The sequence below is a fragment of the Oncorhynchus kisutch genome, linkage group LG29 (genome assembly GCF_002021735.2).
Source record: "Oncorhynchus kisutch isolate 150728-3 linkage group LG29, Okis_V2, whole genome shotgun sequence".
NCBI classification, from domain to species: Eukaryota; Metazoa; Chordata; class Actinopteri; order Salmoniformes; family Salmonidae; genus Oncorhynchus; species Oncorhynchus kisutch.
In genome coordinates, this window is record NC_034202.2 from 4878537 (window position 1) to 4902789 (window position 24253).

General features: G+C 42.7%; 1 protein-coding gene across 6 annotated transcripts in view; it reads left to right on the top strand.

Moving 5' to 3' along the window:
• Nucleotides 1-24253, top strand: part of LOC109897270 (GTPase-activating Rap/Ran-GAP domain-like protein 3) — a 173786-nt gene that overhangs the window by 101840 nt on the left and 47693 nt on the right. For all 6 annotated transcript variants that reach the window (XM_031808992.1, XM_031808996.1, XM_031808993.1 and 3 more), the window contains exons 3-11: nt 2378-2452; nt 12289-12388; nt 15070-15188; nt 15681-15745; nt 17497-17560; nt 21934-21960; nt 22121-22196; nt 22301-22399; nt 22639-22742. In XM_031808992.1, the coding sequence (XP_031664852.1) occupies nt 2378-2452; nt 12289-12388; nt 15070-15188; nt 15681-15745; nt 17497-17560; nt 21934-21960; nt 22121-22196; nt 22301-22399; nt 22639-22742 (729 nt within the window). The remainder of the gene's footprint in view (nt 1-2377; nt 2453-12288; nt 12389-15069; nt 15189-15680; nt 15746-17496; nt 17561-21933; nt 21961-22120; nt 22197-22300; nt 22400-22638; nt 22743-24253) is intronic.

Here is a 24253-nt window from a genome sequence, read left to right on the forward strand (position 1 = left end):
TTCTCTATACCAGGGTTTCCCAAACTCGGTTTTGGGGGCCCCCCTGGGTGCACGTTTTAGTTCTGCCCTAGCACTACACAGTTGATTCAAATAACCAACTCGTCATCAAACTTTGGGGGGAGTGTCCATCTTTAAATGGCACATTGTCCACAAAGTGCAATCGGATGAAATTTCCCCAACACAGAGGTCATCCATCGAGCATGCTTTTTAGTCCAGGACTAGGCTTAATCTGTGTCCCGGGAACTGGCCATGGAAAAGCATGCGTATTACTCATTAACTCATGATTAGTCTTTTTTTGTCTGATAGTGTTTATTAATGTTGCCCCCTTAAAGAGGAAATCCAGAAATTGAAAAACAACAAGCGGTCACAACACAACTTGTTCGGTAATCTGCTGAGGGATAGGGCTAGAGAAATATACTGTAGGCACTGCCCTATAAACCTGAATTTTTGTCAGAGCCCTTGCAGTAATCTCAAAGGTCAGTTAGCCTCTGTTCGCCTATGCTTTGCAGTTTCTCTTTAGCTAGCCGCTAGCTGCTATTGTTGGCAAATGTAAATGATTGCTGTCATATGTTCCTCTTTATTGTTCTGCGTAGTTTATGGTCTCATGTTAATGTGTCTGACCTATTACTCCCTTCCTCTCTTTTTTTCTCTCTCCCTCTTTCTCTGTCCCTGTGGTATATGGAATGGGACATTGTGTGAGCTTTAAGTATTGCTTGCAGTGTTTTATAGCAAAGCTTGCTTTGGATATTTACAATGTGAAAATAATAAGAATCAAAATTGTCACCGGGACAACAGTAACAACAATAACAGTAACAACAATAACGGGCCAAAAAGGGTCAAAAGGTTCTGCTGTCACCGGGACAACAGTAACAACAACAACCAAGGGTCAAAATAACCATATATTGAACAATAACAATAAGCATACAGTAGAGGACATATCCAGGTTGATTGGTCTGTCAGACACTGTCCCTCATCTTATGGCAGGCAGCAATGTAGTGCGCTGCCAACCCACAGCTCTCTGCATCCTCCCCCAACAGGAAGGGTAGCCTACTCACATCAAATTTGTGGAAATGACACTCTCGTTGTTTTATATTTTTGACATTTTGTCAGGAAATGCAGCTCTGTTCTGGTGTTGTGCAGTGGTTGCACAGCCTTTCCTCGACAGGGATCCAGGTTTTCCTGTGTCTGCCCCTCTCAATGGCAAGGCTGTGCTCACTGAGCCTATACTTTGTTAAGGTTTTCTGAGGTTTTGATCAGTAACCATCATCAAATATTTAGCCACGGTGTACTGTCGATTTAGGGTCAGATAGCACTGCATTTTGCTTTGTGCTTGTGTTTCCCAATAAGTAATGTAGCTTTGTTTTGACTGTGTTGTAATTTGGTTTATTCTGATTGATTGGATGTTCTGGTCCTGAGACTTCAGTGTGTTAGTAGAACAGGTTGGTGAACTCAGTCCCAGGAACAGCTGGATGAGGGGACTGAGGCTTCAGTGTGTTAGTAGAACAGGTTGGTGAACTCAGTCCCAGGAACAGTTGGATAAGGGGACTCTTTTCTTTGCTCAGCATTGCAGGGCTTGGTAATGGTATGAGAGGGGGTCCCTGTATTTGAGATGTTTCCAAAACTTAATTGCTGTTTTTTTAGATGTATTTATTAGTGGATATTGGCCTAATTCATGCATCTCCCTCTCTGTCTCTCTGTCTCTCTCTGTGTGTCTCTCTCTGTCTATCTGTCTCTGTGACTCTCTCCGTCTATCTGTCTCTCTGTCTATTTCTGTCTGTCTCTCTCTCTGTCTGTCTCTCTCTCTCTGTCTGTCTCTGTCTGTCTATGTCTGTCTATTTCTGTCTGTCTCTCTCTGTCTGTCTCTCTCTGTCTGTCTGTCTGTCTGTCTCTGTCTGTCTCTGTCTGTCTCTTTCTCTCTCTCTCTCTGTCTGTCTGTCTCTTTGTCTCTCTGTCTCATTGTCTGTCTGTCTGTCTGTCTGTCTGTCTGTCTGTCTGTCTGTCTGTCTGTCTGTCTGTCTGTCTGTCTGTCTGTCTGTCTGTCTGTCTGTCTGTCTGTCTGTCTGTCTCTGTCTCTCTCTCTCTCTATGTCTCTCTGTCTCTGTATTTCTGTCTCTTTCTCTTCTCTTCTCTCTCTCTGTCTCTCTCTTTCTTTCTCTATTTCTGTCTTTCTGTCTCTTTGTCTCTTTCTCTCTCTGTCCCTGTCTTTCTGTCTCTCTCTCTGTATCCGTCTCTCTCTGTCTCTGTCTCTCCCTGTCTCTCTCTGTCTCTCCCTGTCTCTCTCTGTCTCCTTCTGTCTATCTTTCTCTGTCTCTTTCTGTCTTTCGCTCTCTTTCTCTGTCTCTCTCTCTTTCTCCCTCCCTCCCTCCTTCCCCTCTAGCTGATCTCCAGTGATGCAGATGGAGCCATACAGAGAGCGGGCCGCTTTCGAGTGGAGAATGGCTCATCAGATGAGGTGAGGACCCCTACACACACACACGCACACACATACACAGGAACACACTTACACATTTGCGTTTGAGAAATCTTTGGACAATCTTTGGACGTAAGTAAATGCATGGATACTCACAGTACTTTATTTTACATTTGTATTTTATTTCACCTTTATTTAACCAGGTAGGCTAGTTGAGAACAAGTTCTCATTTACAATTGCGACCTGGCCAAGATAAAGCAAAGCAGTTCGACACATACAACGACACAGAGTTACACATGGAGGAAAACAAACATACAGTCAATAATACAGTATAAACAAGTCTATATACGATGTGAGCAAATGAGGTGAGATAAGGGAGGTAAAGGCAGAAAAAGGCCATATTGGCAAAGTAGATCCAATATAGCAAGTAAAACACTGGAATGGTAGATTTGCAATGGAAGAATGTGCAAAGTAGAAATAAAAATAATGGGGTGCAAAGGAGCAAAATAAATAAATTAATTAAATACAGTAGGGAAAGAGGTAGTTGTTTGGGCTAAATTATAGGTGGGCTATGTACAGGTGCAGTAATCTGTGAGCTGCTCTGACAGTTGGTGCTTAAAGCTAGTGATGGAGATGTGTTTCCAGTTTCAGAGATTTTTGTAGTTCGTTCCAGTCATTGGCAGCAGAGAACTGGAAGGAGAGGCGGCCAAAGCAAAAATTGGTTTTGGGGGTGACTAGAGAGATATACCTGCTGGAGCGTGTGCTACAGGTGGGAGATGCTATGGTGACCAGCGAGCTGAGATAAGGGGGGACTTTACCTAGCAGGGTCTTGTAGATGACATGGAGCCAGTGGGTTTGGCGACAAGTATGAAGCGAGGGCCAGCCAACGAGAGCGTACAGGTCGCAATGGTGGGTAGTATATGGGGCTTTGGTGACAAAACGGATTGCACTGTGATAGACTGCATCCAATTTGTTGAGTAGGGTATTGGAGGCTATTTTGTAAATGACATCGCCAAAGTCGAGGATTGGTAGGATGGTCAGTTTTACAAGGGTATGTTTGGCAGCATGAGTGAAGGATGCTTTGTTGCGAAATAGGAAGCCAATTCTAGATTTCACATTGGATTGGAGATGTTTGATATGGGTCTGGAAGGAGAGTTTACAGTCTAACCAGACACCTAGGTATTTGTAGTCCACGTATTCTAAGTCAGAGCCGTCCAGAGTAGTGATGTTGGACAGGCGGGCAGGTGCAGGTAGCGATCGGTTGAAGAGCATGCATTTAGTTTTACTTGTATTTAAGAGCAATTGGAGGCCACGGAAGGAGAGTTGTATGGCATTGAAGCTTGCCTGGAGGGTTGTTAACACAGTGTCCAAAGAAGGGCCAGAAGTATACAGAATGGTGTCGTCTGCGTAGAGGTGGATCAGAGACTCACCAGCAGCAAGAGCGACCTCATTGATGTATACAGAGAAGAGAGTCGGTCCAAGAATTGAACCCTGTGGCACCCCCATAGGGACTGCCAGAGGTCCGGACAGCAGACCCTCCGATTTGACACACTGAACTCTATCAGAGAAGTAGTTGGTGAACCAGGCGAGGCAATCATTTGAGAAACCAAGGCTGTCGAGTCTGCCGATGAGGATGTGGTGATTGACAGTGTCGAAAGCCTTGGCCAGATCAATGAATACGGCTGCACAGTAATGTTTCTTATCGATGGCGGTTAAGATATCGTTTAGGACCTTGAGCGTGGCTGAGGTGCACCCATGACCAGCTCTGAAACCAGATTGCATAGCAGAGAAGGTATGGTGAGATTCGAAATGGTCGGTAATCTGTTTGTTGACTTGGCTTTCGAAGACCTTAGAAAGGCATGGTAGGATAGATATAGGTCTGTAGCAGTTTGGGTCAAGAGTGTCCCCCCCTTTGAAGAGGGGGATGACCGCAGCTGCTTTCCAATCTTTGGGAATCTCAGACAACACGAAAGAGAGGTTGAACAGGCTAGTAATAGGGGTGGCAACAATTTTGGCAGATAATTTTAGAAAGAAAGGGTCCAGATTGTCTAGCCCGGCTGATTTGTAGGGGTCCAGATTTTGCAGCTCTTTCAGGACATCAGCTGAACAGATTTGGGAGAAGGATAAATGGGGAAGGCTTGGGCGAGTTGCTGTGGGGGATGCAGTGCTGTTGACCGGGGTAGGAGTAGCCAGGTGGAAAGCATGCCGGGCTAGACAATCAGCCGTAGAAAAATGCTTATTGAAATTCTCAATTATGGTGGATTTATCAGTGGTGACAGTGTTTCCTATCTTCAGTGCAGTGGGCAGCTGGGAGGAGGTGTTCTTATTCTCCATGGACTTTACACTGTCCCAGAACTTTTTTGAGTTAGTGTTGCAGGAAGCAAATTTCTTCTTGAAAAAGCTAGCCTTGGCTTTTCTAACTGCCTGTGTATAATGGTTTCTAGCTTCCCTGAACAGCTACATATCACGGGGGCTGTTCGATGCTAATGCAGAATGCCATAGGATGTTTTTGTGTTGGTTAAGGGCAGTCAGGTCTGGGGAGAACCAAGGGCTATATCTGTTCCTGGTTCTAAATTTCTTGAATGGGGCATGTTTATTTAAGATGGTTAGGAAGGCATTTAAAAAAATATCCAGGCATCCTCTACTGACGGGATGAGATCAATATCCTTCCAGGATACCCCGGCCAGGTCGATTAGAAAGGCCTGCTCGCTGAAGTGTTTCAGGGAGCGTTTGACAGTGATGAGTGGAGGTCGTTTGACCGCTGACCCATTACGGATGCAGGCAATGAGGCAGTGATCCCTGAGATCTTGGTTGAAGACAGCAGAGGTGTATTTAGAGGGCAAGTTGTTTAGGATGATATCTATGAGGGTGCCCGTGTTTAAGGCTTTGGGGAGGTACCTGGTAGGTTCATTGATAATTTGTGTGAGATTGAGGGCATCAAGTTTAGATTGTAGGATGGCTGGGGTGTTAAGCATGTTCCAGTTTAGGTCGCCTAGCAGCACGAGCTCTGAAGATAGATGGGGGGCAATCAGTTCACATATGGTGTCCAGATCACAGCTGGGGGCAGAGGGTGGTCTATAGCAGGCGGCAACGGTGAGAGACTTGTTTTTAGAGAGGTGGATTTTTAAAAGTAGAAGTTCAAATTGTTTGGGTACAGACCTGGATAGAAGGACAGAACTCTGCAGGCTATCTTTGCAGTAGATTGCAACACCGCCCCCTTTGGCAGTTCTATCTTGTCTGAAAATGTTGTAGTTTGGGATTAAAATTTCAGAATTTTTGGTGGTCTTGATAAGCCAGGATTCAGACACAGCTAGAACATCCGGGTTGGCAGAATGTGCTAAAGCAGTGAATAGAACAAGGAGTGAATAGGGAGTGAATAGCAGTGAATAGGGAGGAGGCTTCTAATGTTAACATGCATGAAACCAAGGCTATTACGGTTACAGAAGTCGTCAAAAGAGAGCGCCTGGGGAAATAGGAGTGGAGCTAGGCACTGCAGGGCCAGGATTCACCTCTACATCGCCAGAGGAACAGAGGAGGAGTAGAATAAGGGTACGGCTAAAAGCAATAAGAATTGGTCGTCTAGAACGTCTGGAACAGAGAGTAAAAGGACGTTTCTGGGGGCGATAAAATAGCAACAAGGTATAATGTACAGAAAAGGTATGGTAGGATGTGAATACAGTGGAGGTAAACCTAGGTATTGAGTGATGAAGAGAGAGATATTGTCTCTAGAAACATCATTGAAACCAGGAGATGTCATTGCATGTGTGGGTGGTGGAACTGATAGGTTGGATAAGGTATAGTGAGCAGGACTAGAGACTCTACAGTGAAATAAGCCAATAAACACTAACCAGAACAGCAATGGACAAGGCATATTGACATTAAGGAGAGGCATGCTTAGTCGAGTGATCAAAAGGGTCCAGTGAGTAGAGAGGTTGGTTGGGGGTCACGGCGATTTAGACAGCTAGCCAGGCCATCGGTAGCAAGCTTGCATAGGATGGAGGTCTGTTATTAGCCACCTCTTGCGTTCCGTCAGTAGATTAGTGGGGTTCCGTGTGGTAGAGGGGATTAATCCAAATCACAAAACAACACCAAAAACAATAGATATAGTTATAGAGGCCCAAGAAGAAGATTTTTTTTAAAAATAATAATAATAATAAAAATAAATAAATTGTCCGATTGTCTATTCAAATAGCAGCCGATAAGACAGCTAACGGTTAGCGGGCCGCAGATGGGCGTTCAGGTAACGTCGCGACGGAGGTCCGGATAGGGGATTGTAGCCCAGGAGTGATTGATGGAACTCTTCAGCTGGCTAGCTCCGGAATAATTTATGTTTGCTCCGGAATCGACGAAAGCCGATAGTCACACGGATAGCAGCTAGCTAGCTGTGAGATCCAGGTATGAATGTCCAGAGTTAGCGGTTGAAATCCAGGGACATGGAGAGAAAAATTGGAGCTAACTAGCTTCTGATTAGCTTCTGATTAGCTTCTGGATTGGCTTCTGGCTAGCTTCTGGCTAGCTCCTGGCTAGCTTCTGTCTAGTTTCTGGCTAGCTTCTTGGAGGATTACAGATTTGAGGTAAATAATACTTTTTTTATAAATATAAATTGGTGAGGCGGGTTACAGGAGAGTGTTTTGAAGATGAGTTTATGGAAAATAAAAAAATATATAAAAAGGTATGTGAAAAAAGTTGTAAATATATATATATATATATATATATATATATACGGGACACGACAAGACGAGGACAAAAGACGTCTGAACTGCTATGCCATCTTGGAATAAATCATTTGGATTCTCAATGACCCAAACAGTAAATGACGCATGGAATGACACTTACACACACACGCACACAGTCATGGGACATATGGCTGGGCCCAGTGGGGACATGATGATCACAGTGTGTGTGTTTGTACATCTGTTACTCAGTGCTCTGAGGAATCACCAGAAGGGGATTTCAACCACAGTGGAAATAAGGAACTTCTCTATGCAAACTCTTTTAATACAGTCAGACACAGACAGTGCTCATCCCATAGAAAGATACTTTCAGTCATATAGTGTATTTGGACAACAGCTCATCTAAAATCTAATGGGCATTAATACAGAGTTGGTCCCCCCTTTGCTGCTATGGCAGCCTCCACTCTTCTGAGAAGGCTTTCTACTAGCTGTTGGAACATTGCTTCCATTCAGCCACAAGAGCATTTGTGAGGTCGGGCACTGATGTTGGACGATTAGACCTGGCTCGCAGTCAGTGTTCCAGTTCATCCCAAAGGTGTTCGATGTGGTTGAGATCAGGGCTCTCTGCAGGCCAGTCAAGTTCTTCCACACCAATCTAGACAAACCATTTCTGTATGGACCTCGCTTTGTGCACAGGGACATTGTCATGCTGAAACAGAAAAGGGCCTTCCCCAAACTGTTGCCACAAAGTTGGAAACACAGAATTGTCTAGAATGTCATTGAATGCTATAGTGTTATGATTTCCCTTCACTGGAACCAAGGGGCTTAGCCTGAACCATGAGAAACAGCCCCAGACCATTATTCCTCCTCCACCAAACTTTACAGTTGGCATGATGGTGAAGCGTGAGTCATCACTCCAGAGAACGCATTTCCACTGCTCCAGTGTCCAATGGCAGCGAGCTTTACACCCCTACAGCCAACTCATTCCACATGGTGATCTTAGGCTTGCTCGGCCATTGAAACCCATTTCAGGAAGCTCCCGACTAACAGTTTGGGATAATTGTCATGCTGAAAGACCCAGCCACGTTTAATCTTCAATGCCCTTGCTGATGGAAGGAGGTTTTCACTCAAAATCTCACGATACATGGCCCCATTCATGATTTCCTTTACACAAATCAGTCGTCCTGGTCCCTTTGCAGAAAAACAGCCCCAAAGCATGATGTTTCCACCCCATGCTTCACAGTAGGTATGGTGTTCTTTGGATGCAACTCAGCATTCTTTGTCCTCCAAACACGACGAGTTGAGTTTTTACCAAAAAGTTATATTTTGGTTTCATCTGCCCATACGACATTCTCCCAATCTTCTTCTGGATCATCCAAATGGTCTCTAGCAAACTTCAGACGGGCCTGGACATGTACTGGCTTAAGCAGGGGGACACAAATATCCAAATCCACTAATTTGATTTATACTTTTGTATATATAGTGTAGATATACAGTATAGTCCCATGTGGCTCAGGTAGTAGAGCATGGGGCTTGCAACGCCAGGATTGTGGTTTTGATTCCCATGGAGGACCAGTACTGTGGTCATATGACAGGAAAATAGAGGTATTTGGCCATGCACACCAACGGTGGTTTTGACATCCTGAAATAAAGGTAGATATCTTTATTAATCAAATCAAATGTATTTATAAAGCCATTCTTACATCTACTGATATCTCAAAGTGCTGTACAGTAACCCAGCCTAAAACCCCAAACAGCAAGCAATGCAGGTGTAGAAGCACCGTCTGGTATTAGAAATATCTATATAATAGTAATAATATATTAAAACTATACAATATAGGTCAGTATTTGTATTATTTACTTTATACAGTCTTTTTTTTTGCTAATCTTTACCCAATAATTCCGGACTCTTGGGCATGGACTCAACAAGGTGTCGAAAGCGTTTCATGGGGATGCTGGCCCATGTTGACTCCAATGCTTCCCACAGTTGTGTCAAGTTGGCTGGATGTCCTTTGGGTGGTGGACCATTCTTGATGACTATGGGAAACTGTTGAATGGGAAAAACCCAGCCGTGTTGCAGTTCTTGACACACACAAACCTGGCACCTACTACCTCCCCTCCTTCAAAGGCACTTAAATATTTTGTCTTGTCCATTCACCCTCTGTATGGCACACATACACAAACAAATTTAAAATCCTTCTTTAACCTGTCTCCTTCCCTTCAGCTACACTGATTGAAGTGGATTTAATAGGTCATATCAATAAGTAATCAAAGTGTTCACCTGGATCCACCTGGTCAGTCCATGTCATGGAAAAAGTAGTGTTCATAATGATTTGTACATTCAGTCTGGTGTTTTGGGCAAGATGGTTAATAACAACCTAGTAGAATTGGGATTTCACTGTGCTCTTTTATCTGGGGTTCAAATCAAATGTTATTTGTCACTTGTGCCGAATACAACAGGTGTTACAGTGAAATGCTTACTTACAAGCCCTCAACCAACAATTCAGTTTTAAGAAAAACACCCCCCAAATAATAAGAGGTAAAAGTAACAAATAATTAAAGAGCAGCAGTACAATAACAATAGCGAGGCTGTTGTTAGGGTTCGTTTCCTTGTTCCTTGTCAATCATTGGTGAATTTAGCATTATGACAAGATATTTCATTAAATCATTCAGAAACCTTTATTAATGCAATTGCAGACAGAAGTTGACAATCAGGAACAGGAACAGGAACAGGAACATAGCACGCATGTTTCTGAGTAAGTTCTGCATCAAAGAAAAGGTCTCAAGTTGTTTTGTTAAACCCTAAGTCCAGCCCTGGTGATGTCACTACCTACGTCATTACCTTTTTACTCCTGAGACCAAAACCATGCCTATCAAGCTATATAAACAAGGCTTTTAGTGTTATCTAAAAACTTAGCAGTACATGTCCACTCCACAAATTAGATTTATTGTGGAATATTTGACTAGTCTTGTCTCCTACACTCCCCTGCAGAGTTCTGTCTCAGTCACACATTTCTCAGAGGGGTCTCTTTATAAGAGAGAGAGAGAGAGAACTAGAAAACAACTGTGGAACAATTCTAACACATTGACAGAGTCAATGTGTGGCGGCACCGGTTAGTCGAGGAAATTGAAATAAAATGTATATGTAGGTAGAGGTATTAAAGTGACTAGTGCATAGATAATAACAGAGAGTAGCAACAGTGTAAAATAGACGGGGGGGGGATAATGCAAATAGTCTGGGTAGCCATTTGATTAGATGTTTAGGAGTCTTATGCCTTGGTGGTGGAAGCTATTTAGAAGCCTCTTGATCCCAGACTTAGCGCTCGGGCACCGCTTCCCATGCGGTAGCAGTGAGAACAGTCTATGACTAGGCTGGCTGGAGTCTTTGACAATTTTTAGGGCCTTCCTCTGACACCGCCTGGTATAGAGGTCCTGGATGACAGGAAGCTTGGCCCCAGTGGTGTACTGGGAGGCCGAGCATTTGCCATACCAGGCAGTGATGTAACCAATGGTGCAGCTGTAGAACGTTTTAAGGATCTGAGGACCCATGCCAAAACGTGAAGCTCTCAACCTACTCCACTACAGCCCCATCGAAGAGAATGGTGGCATGCTCTGTCCTCCTTTTCCTGTGGTCCACAATCATCTCCTTTGTCTTGATCACGTTGAGGAGACATTGTTGTCCTGGCACCACACGGCCAGGTCTATGACCTCCTCCCTATAGGCTGTCTCGTTGTGGTCGATGATCAGGCCTACGTGTCATTGGCAAACTTAATGATGGTGTTGGAGTCGTGCCTGGCCTGCAGTCATGAGTGAACAGGGAGTACAGGAGGGGACTGAGCACGCACCCCTGAGGGGCCCCCGTGTTGATGAACAGCGCGGCGGATGTGTTGTTACCTACCCTTACCACCTACGGGCGGCCTGTCACGAAGTCCAGGATCCAGATGCAGAGGGAGTTGTTTTTAGTTTAGTGTTTAGTGATTAGCTTTGAGGGCACTGTGGTGTTGAACGCTGAGCTGTAGTCAATGAATAGCATTCTCACATAGTGTAACGCTCTCTCTCTGAAGCAGAGAGAACAGGGTAGTGCTATTTATTGCACACACGGCGAACATAAGCCACCCCACGAAACACAGGGCGCACACAAAATAAATGCCCCAAACACGGGGACTCAAACAGTCCGGAGAAAATCCCACGAATGAAACACGCCCACATCAAATCAGAGCAACACAAAACAATCCCGCACAAAGAGCAGGCGGGCCTACTGGCTAACATAGCCCGACTAATCAGCCTACACACAAAACAGGTGACACCAATGAACAGAAAGGGGAAAAATGGATCAATTGCAGCTAGTAGGCCGGTGACGACGACCGCCGAGCGTCACCCGAACAGGAAGGGGAGCCACCTTCGGTAGGAGACGTGACACATAGGTGTTCCTTTTGTCCAGGTGGGAAAGGGCAGTGTTGAGGGCAATAGAGATGGCATCGTCTGTGGATCTGTTGGGGCGGTATGCAAATTGGAGTGGGTCTAGGGTTGCTGGAATAATGGTGTTGATGTGAGCCATGACTAACCTTTCAAAGCACATAAATGGCTACAGACGTGAGTGCTACGGGTCGGTAGTCATTTAGACAGGTTATCTTAGTGTTCTTGGAGACAGGGACTATGGTGGTCTGCTTGAAACATTTTGGTATTACAGACTCAGATAGGGAGAGGTTGAAAATGTCAGTGAAGCCACTTGACAGTTGGTCAATGATGTGTGTGTGTGTGTGTGTGTGTGTGTGTAGTGTGCTTTTGTGTACATACGTGTGTGTGGTCTGTGGGTGTCTGTGAGGCTTAGCTTCAATAGGATGAATCCACAATGGGACAGCCACTCAATGAGGAGGAGGTGCATCGATCAGGGGGCAGAGGGCTTAATGTTAATATTGATGACAGGGGGATCTACTGATGACAAAGGAAATCTTCTTCTGTGGCCAGACTTAACAATGATGTGTGTGTGTTTTGAAGGTCAGTCTGTAGATCAATGTATGTGTTTATTGGCATAAATCAGTGTGTGACCCCTGGTTACAGAGACCATAATGAGTCATTCTGTGACCATTTATGCTGACGTGTGGTGAAATATGCGTACGTGCATGTGTGTGCGTTTCACTAACCCAGAGTGTGTCTCTGTGTGGGTGTGCGTACATTTGTGTGTGTGCGCGTATGTGTGTGTAGCCAATGGACTACACCCCGGGAATCTGGAGAAGAACCGATGTCCATTTGGAGAACCCAGAATACCACACCAGATGGTTCTTCAAATACTTCCTGGGAAAAGGTCCGTTCTGCTCCACAACTCTCTGTCTCACACACACATGCCTAACCTAATTCTAACCCTTACCCCTAAGCCTAAAATATTTTTTACCCCTAAGCCTACATTTTTTTTTCCTTGTGCCCCCACTTTCCTTTTTTTACTATCCTTGTGTGGACTTATGGTCCCCACAAGGATTGTAAAACCAAAAACACACAAGCACACACACACACACACACACACACACACACACACACATGCAGGGGGATAACAACATTAACATCTGACTGGCTCCATAGTCAACATGAGTGGCCAGCAGCCTCCGGAGAGCCTAGTCGTGAGGTCGTTAAAAATGCGTTACCCTCCTCCTCCTTCCATCTTCCTTCTTCAGAGCCCTCGCTTCTTCGGACAGGTGTGTGCGTGTGCGTGCGTGTGTGCATACGTGCATGTGTGCGGGTTATTCAAGCACAAGAAAACAAGACCCCAGGCCTAAGTGAACTGTTTCAAATTAGGATGAATACCATAGAGGGACTGAAGGAAAGAAAGGGACAGAGAGAGAGGAGAGTGAGCGAGAGGAAGATAAAGGGAAATGGATAGAGGCAAGGAGAGAGAGAAACAAAGAAAGGGATGGAGAGAGAGAAAAAAGAGATGGAGAGCAGAGTTCTTGTTTTTAATTAGGTTTGTTGGGTCTGGTCAGTGTTATGTCTGAATATGTTGCCGTGTCAACCGGACAGAGAGGGAGCTGAATGCCGATTGGTGTTGTCTAAGGGTTTTGTTATGTCTGTCTCACACACGCACAAAAACACACATACATGTACACACTCACACACATATATTCAAGCAGAACACACGCAGGCAAACAAACCCTACTCAACATTCCATATAGGAAACACTAGGCCTCACTGTGGTGGCAACAACTAATTCCTGCCAGAAATGAACAGACACTGTAATGAACTCTTATGACCACACAACAAAGGACAAAATTTTGTTCCAAAACTCTATATCCACCAATTTTTCACAACTGGCTCGATTCGGTCTTATGTAGCAAAATTAGAAATTGTGTTTTTTTAAATTGAATATAAGTAGAGACTCAGAACTAGAAAATGGTATATAATACACTACAGTTGAGGAAAAGTGGGAAAGTAATTCTGCTTTGAAAGTTGATAAACTTGTAACCTCATTTTTTGAGAAAATGGACCTTGAATGTTTTGGTACACCTACTGGAGAGCTCTTCTTTGTCTACACCCATTCAACATCGTTCACATTCTTTCACATTCAGAGCGTTTCGTTTTCAGAGCGTTCAGAGCGCACACTGGATGCTCTGGCTGAGGAGTAGGGTTGATTCAAGCGTTCTGTCCTAACAACAGCAGTCAAGCACCCAAGCTAACTGGCTAACATTGGCTAGCTTGCTAGCTACTTCCAGACACAAATGAGAGAACAGCTTACTTACATTTTCCTCGCGCTAACAGAGCTGGTTAAGCTGTGTTATGTTATCCAGAGCGTTGGTGACTAACTGTGCTGCTGGCAGCGATTTATTTTCATTTTTTTGCCGACGTTTATTGACAACGGCCATATTCAACGGGTGTTGAGCGTTTGTAAATTCAGTTATCAGTTATTCTGCGCTCTGGCACACTCAGACGAGGGTGCTCTGAAATCAGAGTAGATAGCCAGAGCGAATTTACCAGCTACATCTATCAACAGTTGTTGCAGTGACATCATAACATTCTATTGAAATGGTTACTTCCATAGTGGAGTACAATTATTATTCTCATTTAATTTTTTTGCCCTTTTCCTCCCCAATTTTCGTGATATCCAATTGGAAATTAGTGTTGTCCCATCGCTGCAACTCCCGTATGGACTTGGCAGAGGCAAAGGTCGAGAGCCATGCGTCCTCCGAAACATGACCCTGCCAAGCTGCACTGCTTCTTGACACACTGCTCGCTTAACCCGGAAGCCAGCCGCACCAATGTGTCGGAGGGAACACTGTCCTACTAGCGACCGTGTCAGCGTGCAGAAGCTGGCAGACCAATGGCAGACCAATGGCAATTCGAACTCATCCATCCAGCATTATCTCAGCCAATCATGGCTAGCGGGAAGGTGACTTACTCTGTGACTAAACCAACTACAACAATTTAACAATTTTGATATTAAGGCACATAAAAGTGTATATGTTCCAGAAGACATTTCTGCCAAAACATTATCTATATATTTTTTAAGTAAGTAGTAAGTAGTAATGTGCGACATATGCCTCGTTTCCTGAAACGAGTCACATATGTGGTTGTCTCACCTAGCTATCTGAAGATGAATGCGCTACCTGTAAGTTACTCTGGATAAGAGCATCTGCTAAATGACTAATATGTCAAATATGCATATTTAAATACAGATATCTCATTACTGTATTGCAATTCTTAACAGCAGTCACTGTGAAGTCTAAAAAGGGAGAGGAAGAAAAGTACCTGCCGGTAACTTGCAAATTGAAGCATACAGGTGTTACGATGCATCACGTGATCGGAGAGCACACTGTTGCGAAAAGTAAAAAGTTGTGCAACAGAACAATAAACCTAAAATGTCTTATTGGACAAGTTTGGATAGTGCGTCCTCGTTTCACTCCGATTCGGAACGTTTTCTTCCTTTTCATGCCTAGTGAACACTACCGAAGCAGAGTGTCTGACGGTGTGTGACAGTGTGTGTGTGTTTTCTCCCCCCAGTCCACCAGAATTATATTGGTACGGATGCAGAGAAGAACCCCTTCTACCTGTCTGTGGTTCTGTCTGACCAGAACAACCAACGGGTCCCTCAGTATAGAGCCATCCTCTGGAGGAAGACAGTAAGTCACTGACTTTATGCACAGATCTAGAATCAGCTCACCCTTACAAAATCCTAACCTTAAAAATTGGTATCTGTGCAAGTTGGCTTTAGAAACAGATCTGGGAACTGCTCAACCTCTCCCAATGCCAAACCTTGATCATTAAGGTGAAAAATGCATATCATGCATATACTGTATAGACCTTAGATCAGTGTCGATGGGCAACTTTATCCATGAGTCATAGCTTCTGTGTGCGGGGTGGGGGAGTTAGGGGGTTCAGATGTGAGGTGCGTGTGTGTGTGTTTGCACGCGCGCGCTTGGCAGCGAGATAGAGGGGTGTGAGTCATTCAGAAGAGTTAACTAGCTTCCTCACTGAGCTCCTGTTTCAGATTCAAGCACCACACCACACCTGATTAGGATGGCCCTCTGCCTTCTGTTCAGATAGATGATGAATACTTTCTCTCCTCATCCGGTCCTGAGATAATTGCATCTCTTCTCTTCTATCTCCCCCAGGGAACTCTGAAGATCAGTCTGCCATACAGCCCCACTAAAACACTATCAGTCAAGTCCATCTTAAGGTAAGCAAGCACTGCTCAGGATGTTATTCAATAACTACTGATCCTCAACACAGGGCTGCGTGCTAAGTCCCCTCCTGTACTCCCTGTTCACTCATGACTGCACGGCCAGGCATGTCTCCAACACCATCATTAAGTTTGCTGATGACCCAACAGTGGTAGGCCTGATCACCGACAACAACGAGACAGCCTATAGGGAGGTCAGAGACCTGGCCGTGTGGTGACAGGACAACAACCTCTCCCTCAACGTGATCAAGACAAAGGAGATGAATGTGGACTACAGGAAAAGGAGGACCGAGCACGCCCCCATTCTCGTCGACGGGGCTGTAGTGGAGCAGGTTGAGAGCTTCAAGTTCCTTGGTGTCCACATCACCAACAAACTATCAATGTCCAAGCACACCAAGACAGTCGTGAAGAGGGCACGACAGAACCTTTTTCCCCTCAGGAGACTGAAAAGATTTGGCATGGGTCCTCAGATCCTCAAAAGGTTCTACAGCTGCACCATCGACAGCATCCTGACTAGTTGCATCATTGCCTAGTATGGCAACTGCTCATCCTCCAACCGCAAGGCACTACGGAGGGTATTGCGTACGTCTCAGTACATCACTGGGTCCAAGCTCCCTGCCATCCAAGACCTCTATACCAGGCCGTGTCAGAGGAAGGCCATAAGAATTGTCATAGAATCCAGCCACCCTAGTCATAGACTGTTCTCTCTGCTACCGCACGGCAAGCGGTTACCGGAGCACCAAGACTCGGTCCAAGAGGCTTCTAAAACAGCTTCTACCCCCAAGCCATAAGACTCCTGAACATCTAATGAAATGTCTACCCAGACTATTTGCATTGCCCCTCCCCCTCTTTTACACCGCTGCTACTCTCTGTTGTTATCTATGCATAGTCACTTTAATAACTCTACCTACATGTACATATTACCTCAGTTACCTCGACTAACCGGTGCCTCTTATTTTACTGCTGCACTTTAACTACTTGTTACTTTTTTTTTCTTATTCTTATTGGTATTTTTTAAATTGCATTGTTGGTTAGGGGCTTGTAAGTCAGCATTTCTCTGTAAGGTTGTACCTGTTGGTTAGGGGCTTGTAAGTAAGCATTTCTCTGTAAGGTTGTACCTGTTGTATTGGACGCATGTTGGTTGTTCTGTTCTGTGACTAATACAATTTGATTTGATGTCGTTCTTTAAATGTTGCACACATGAAATTGTAGAACTTTATCTGCAACATTATAATCCATTTTGGTTGAGTTGCGCTGTTTTCTCCACGCAGCTGTGCAGGCCGAGCGTGTCCCTATAGTACATGGACACAGCCTGTGCAGCACAGCTAGCAGAAGAAACATCTTGGTTCGCACAAAAGGGAACATAACGTTGCGGATAAAGTTGGGAATGACACATTTTCATGTGTACAACATCTAAAGACCTCCATAACTATACTGAGTCCGTTTCTAAAACAACCTATTTGTTTATTTTTGGAGCTTTTGGTCAAGTCTTTTTCATGCCCTGTTACTGCTCAATGAGCAATGAGGAAGTTATTCGGGGTAAGTTTCTCAAAAACAAGCCGAATAGATATTTACTTCAGAAACAGGAACATTCTGCTTTAAGATAAGAATGGATTGAAACATGTTACTGCATGTAAACTTGACTTTTTAGCCCCTCTCCCTCCCTTTCCTCCTCTCCTCCCTCCCTCTTCTCCCTCTCTCCCCTCCTTTCCCTCCCTCCCTCTCCCACCCCTCCTCCTCTCCTCCAGTGCGATGAACCTGGACAGGTTTGAGAAGGGCCCGAGGGAGATTCTCAACCCAGAGATACAGAAGGTGAGATTACACTGTATCAGCCACAGAGATATAAGCAATATGGCCCGAGGAGGTGTGGTATAAGGCCAATATGCCACGGCATAGACACAACACAGAGTGCTTGCATACAGACCTACACCTTGGTATATTGGCCATATACCACAAACCCAGAGGTGCCTTATTGCTATTATAAACTGGTTAACAACATAATTAGAACAGTAAACAAGTACTTTTGCATCATTCCAGTGATATATTGTCTGATATACCACAGCTTTCAGCTAATCAGCAACCAGGACCCAAACTACCCGCATTATAATGATATATAATAGTCATGTTCTAATTCTATTTCTATGCTATCAGCCCCATACTTTAAGCAACATTTCCTTTCTTAGGATAGCCAGAGGCTTTGTAATTCATATTCATGAGATACGTCAGATCATTTTTTTTAAATTATGTTTGAATTATAAATGTATTTTATTCATAATACAAAAATCTATTTACATCAAACATGTCTAGCAAACCAAACACAGGTATTAACAATGCTTAAACATACAAAAAATGTAAATAAAAATAAAATACCAAAAATTAACAATTTAAGTGCAATTATATTCACTCTGGAAATATCTTATTATAATGATTCATGAAGATGTTATTCTTGTTGTTATTCACTAAGGTTAGTGTTTTAATAAGATAATTAAATTCAATCAGAAGAATTGGTAATTTTTAATTTAATTATATTTTTTGGTATAGAATTTTGGAATTTTTGTTTGTTTATAAGGTATTTGGCAACAAGAATAAAACAATTAACAATAATTTCAGTAGTTTTGTTATCATTGCAATGGTAACATATTATATATTTTATGTTAAAATTATAGGCAGTGTTCATAATGGGAAATAAGTACTTTGCAAGGTTTTCCCAAAATTCTGACACAAATTTACATTCAAAGAACAAGTGAGACAGATTCTCACCTTCTTTTTCACAGAAAACGCAGGTATCATCAAATATCAAATTTGGAAATCATAGAATTACATGGATATATCTTGTGTAAAATGTTGAAGTGCACTTCCTTAACTTTGTTTGGTATACAGTATTTGTAAGGTCTTAACCATCCAGACAATGTCAGGAATAAGCATGTTCCAGAAAAACGTTCCTCTCGGTGTAAGTTGGTTTTGTGAATGAAGAATTTGTCTTATACAGTATATTTATTACAACAAGATTTCTCAAGTAAGCCCACGCCTTCCAATCTGAGTTCTGGATAAACTTTGTGATCGTTCCCAAAATTAAGATGACTTTTCATAAGTGTAGTTAGACCACTGGGAACGGCTTTGATCACAGAAATAAACTCTCTGAAAGGTATTGGAAACTCTTTCATTGTTATAAATTGTTCATATGTGAGAATATTACCCTTGTTCTCGAAAATATCAAGGACAAAGTCAATATTCCTCTCATGCCAGCTGGGGTAGAACAATGACTTATTCCTTACAGTTATGTCTGCATTATTCCACAAAAGAGCTTTATGAGGGGAAAATTGTGCAGGGAACATATTTTCCAGGCCAGTAAAGCTTGTTGTTGAAACCTAGCCAATTTAGCAGGTAATCTTTCAGGAATATAATTACATTTCAGTAAAAATTGAAGACCTCCCAATTTATTAAACACATTATTTGGAATGAAATACCATATTGAATCAGTATCGAGCAAACATTTTTTCAACCAGTTTATCTTGAAAGTGTTATTTATGTCATCAAAATCCAACACTTCTAGGCCGCCTTCAGCTCCACAACCAAAATGAATAAAAATGGCGAAATTGGGCATCCCTGTCGTACACCTCTGTTGATACTAAATCTTTTGGAAGTATTAAGGTTTAGTAACACAGAACTATTTATATCTTTGTAAAACATGCAAATTACTTTAATAAAATTTTCACCAAATCCAAAAAGTTTAAGAGACCTAAAGAGAAATTCATGTTCAATTGTGTCAAAGGCTTTACAGAAGTCCAGAAATAGGACAACCGCATTTGAGTCAATTGCATCTGAATAATCTATAAGGTCCAAGACTAAACTAATGTTAGAGCTTATGTGATGGCCCTTCATAAATCCTGTTTGAGTCTCATTTATAATGGTATCTGTTCTTTTCTTTAATATTTTGGCATAAACCAGAGCAATCAATTTGTAATTGACAACATTCAATAAAGTAATTGGAAAGTAATTGGTCTCCAATTGTCAATGAGAGAAGGGTCTTTAAGCTACTAAAAAATCAAAATGTACTCGAGGATATTGGAAATGAAACAATACACTTCTTAAAGATACTGATCTCATTGAAAATATCAAATCATTAGCTAAAGATATTTTTGCTAGAAAAGACTTGGGTCATGGAAGTAGATGGGAATTGTTCAAATATAAAGTCAGAGTGGTAGCCATTAAACGCGCCAAAAAGCTGATGCAATTAAAGAACCATAGAGAAAAGGAGATGATGAGCAAACTTGACAGTTTTCTAAAGAAAGATAATCTATCTGAAGAAGAGGAGTCTGTGTTCAGGTCTTTACAACTAGAATTATGAACAGACTTACACTGATCTGGCAAGGAGTGCCTTTGTAAGGTCAAGAGCAAAATGGATTGAAAAGGAGGAAACAAACACTAGTTACTTTTTTGCACTTGAAAAGAGAAACTATCAAAGAAAATCTATAACTGCACTCAAAATTAACTATGTTTTATGCAAAGATCCCATTACAATATCATCATTTGTAAATTCCTTTTATGAAAACCTTTACAGCTCTCAATTTCAGGAAGATGGTTGTGAAAGTTAAATTTGCCACATTCAGAATTGTGTCCCTGTAATTGAGGATGATTTCCACTCAGTTTGCGATTCACTTGGTGTCAATTGGAGAAATTAGAGAGGCTCTGAATTCAATGAAAAAAGGGAAATCACCTGGCCCTGATGGCCTGTCAGTTGAATTCTATAGACAGTTTTGGGAGTTGCTAGAAGACCCGATTTTCAATATGTTTCAAGATTGCATTAAAAATGGGGAAATGGTCTCCACTATGAAACAGGGCCTTATTTCATTGATTCAGATTGTCGGGTCGTTGTTTGAACATTCGTGAATGGGTGACGTCACACAGATACGCTAAAGAGCCATCTGTTTAGCTTGCTCGTTGGCATGAGCAGTATAAGCATCAATTTGGGAAACCCAGCTTCAGCTTAGTTAATTGGGAACTATAGGGAACTTTCTCTACCAGTGTCATGAAGAGATAGAACATCTAGAAAACGCTGACGTCATTTTCAGTTTATAACCTGTGGAAAAATGTGTATGTACCCAGTACTCTCTTGAATTAAACGCTCTTACCAGACTTTTAAGACCGGGGCTCTGTCCATTCTTATAAAATATTAGGGTCTTACAAACCCTTCGAATGCATTGACAGAGTATTTAATTCTGATTGGGAAATAATACAGAGGAATTTAGAATTCCTTCAACAGAAACAAATTGTTATTTTTTTTTACCTTTCCACAAACTGTCTGTTGCTTGATAAGAGTAAGTTAACCTTATCAAAGAATAGGTCATCCACGACTGGTCGGCTAGTGAGCTAGCTACATTTCAGTAATTTAGCTATCCTAAATGTGGTGGTCAGTGGATAATCTAACTGTGAGTTAAACATATTTAACTGACAACTAGTTTGTTTACAGACATTTTGCACATGGTGTTATCATGTCTAACCAGTTAACCATGTGCTGACGATCTCCCGAGTCTAGCTAGCTGCATTGTTTGGCATCCATAATTAGCTGTTAGCTAGCTAGTTGGCTACTGCCTGACCAGTGTGAACCAGCAATGCAGCTAGCTAGCCACATTTCAGTCAGTAGCTGTCCTTCTAAATGCTGTGTTCACTGGATAAACTATGAGTTTAACATATTTGTCTGAAAATGAGCAAGTAGCCAGTTGTTGTTATGGTGGAATCAAGGCCTGAACGCGTTCAAACGTTTAAACCTGTCTTCCTCTATCTAACCAGCTGAATGAAGCATATGTGCCCATGAGCTCCTGAGTCTAGACACAGCCTAGCCAATGTTAGCTAGCTAGCGTCGCTGGCTGAGGTGACTCAAACCCTGTAGCTAGCTACTGTTATTGGGGTGCAGGAATATTAGATGTCTTTCAATTTTAAGATAACGCTCATTGAAGTTGGTGGTTACTGCTGGTTTCAGATCCGAGGCGAGATAAATTATCACCCATGTTTTGGTAAGGACTCGGAGTGACATCACACACCCAAGAAGGCTCAATAAGTCGCCTGACAGATAATGACTTTGCCTCCGGCTATCTCTACGAAAGGAAATATTGCATACTGTAACAGATCTGTGAGTCATTGGCGAGGCAAACTGATGTTAACTGTGCTTTGTGTTCTACCCACAGGACCTACTGGTGTTGGAGGAGCAAGAGGTAGAGTATTTATTTATTCTGTCATAAATGTCACTCTTTCAAGTGAATACTATAGGTACTCTAGTCTTACTAGAGATTTCCCTCTGCTCTACTAAGTTTGCTTGTCTGGTATTGGCAGATAATGAAAGTGACCTTTAAACTTTAAACTGTATTTTCTTAGGGTTCTGTTAACTTCAAGTTCGGTGTCCTGTATGCCAAAGATGGACAGCTCACAGATGATGAGATGTTTAGCAACGGTAAATCACTAATATTGTGGGTAGTAAGTATCACATACACAATTTGAAGTATCCATGTCCTGTGAATAGTACTTTCAACCCTGCTCTTTCTTCTGTTTCTTCAGAAACAGGAAGTGAGAGCTTTGATAAGTTCATCAACCTGCTAGGGGACACAATCTCTCTGCAGGGCTGGGCGGGTTACCGCGGTGGACTGGATACCAAAAGTAAGATCTGGTCACCAAACACATACAAGCGCGCACACACCGTAGGTCATGCAATTAATTATTGTTTTTCCATTATATTGCAGACTATGGAGACATTCTCTCTTTTGATCTTTCTCTCCCTCTTTCTATTTAAAAAAATACATATTTTCCCTTTTGCCTACACACTCCTCCCTCTCCCCCATCCTTTTAAACTCTCACTGCTCTATCCCTTCTCTCTCTCTCTCTCTCTCTCTCTCCAGATGACACTACAGGAATGAACTCCATCTACACAGTGTACCAGGGCCATGAGCTGATGTTCCACGTCTCCACCATGCTACCCTATTCCAAAGAGAACAAGCAGCAGGTGTGTGTGTGTGTGTGTGTGTGTGTGTGTGTGTGTGTGTGTGTGTGTGTGTGTGTGTGTGTGTGTGTGTTTGTGTGTGTGTGTGTGTGTGTGTGTGTGTGTGTGTGTGTGTGTGAGAGAGAGAGAGTGAATATGCCTGCTTTGTTATGTTGACAGCACCCCCGTCTCTATCTCTACATCTCAGACCTCCAGAGCAATTCAAATTACTTCATTGGCATGGAAAACATTTGTTTACATTGCCAAAGCAAGTGAAATAGATAATCAACAAAAGTAAAATAAACAATCAAAAATGAACAATAAACGTCTCAAAGGAATAGAGACATTTCAAATGTCATATTATGACGATGTTATAACGATGTGCAAATAGTTAAAATACTACAAAAGGGTAATAAATAGGCATAAATAGGGGTTGTATTTACAATGGTGTTTATTCTTCACTGGTTGCCCTTATCTTGTGGCAACAGGTCACAAATCTTGCTGCTGTGATGGCACACTGGTATTTCACCCGATAGATATGGGAGTTCATCAAAATGGGATTATTTTTGGGCAACTGGACCTTTTTTTGGAAAACCATTATTTTTGTTTTACTGAGATTTACTGTCAGGGCCCAGGTCTGAGAGAATCTGGCCAGAACATCTAGGTGCTGCTATAGCCCCCCCTTGGTTGCAGACAGAAGCACCAGATCATCAGCAAACAGTAGACATTTGACTTCTGATTCTAGTACGGTGAGGCTGGGTGCTGAAGTCTGTTCTAGTGCCAATGCCACTCTTTTCTGTCGCTCGTTCCCCTTAACCCATCCCTCTCTCCCCCATATAACCCTTTCACCCTGTCCCATCTTTCTCTCCCTGACTCTTTATTTCTGTCATTTCCTTCTCTCGTTGTCTCTCTCATTGCTAACCTCTAGTCAATCTGACTAACTATGACCATACTGAATGCTTTACAGTAATTTCAGAGACACAACAGCCAGACACAACAGCCAGTTAGTCTTTTATCTGTTCAATGTCAGAGTTGTTGAGATGCCAGGGAAATGTGAAATACTCCCAAGTCCTTGATCTTTCAATCTCCATTCACTCACACTAGAGAAAACACACACATTCATGCACGCGAACACACACACCTAAACACCACTGAGTCAGTCAAACCTTTATTGAAACATTACAAAACAAAAAACGAAGTATTGACATTCTACACCACAACATTTGTACCTTATGACCTACTGTTAAAAGCCCCCTAGTTTCAGACTGTGTGTGTGTGTGTGACTGGAGTGTGTGTATGTGTATGGCTGGTGTATGTGTATGGCTGGAGTGTGTGTATGGCTGGTGTATGTGTATGGCTGGAGTGTGTGTGCGCGTGACTGGGAGAAAAAAGGAAGAATAGAACAAAGACAGTTTTTTCGTTAGTGTGAACCCACTCAGGAAAAGCCAATATCTGTGGGCGAGATATGAAAGGAGATAGAGGCTGAATGAGAGGATTACATTCATAATTGGATTTGATCTAAAACAGATTCCGAA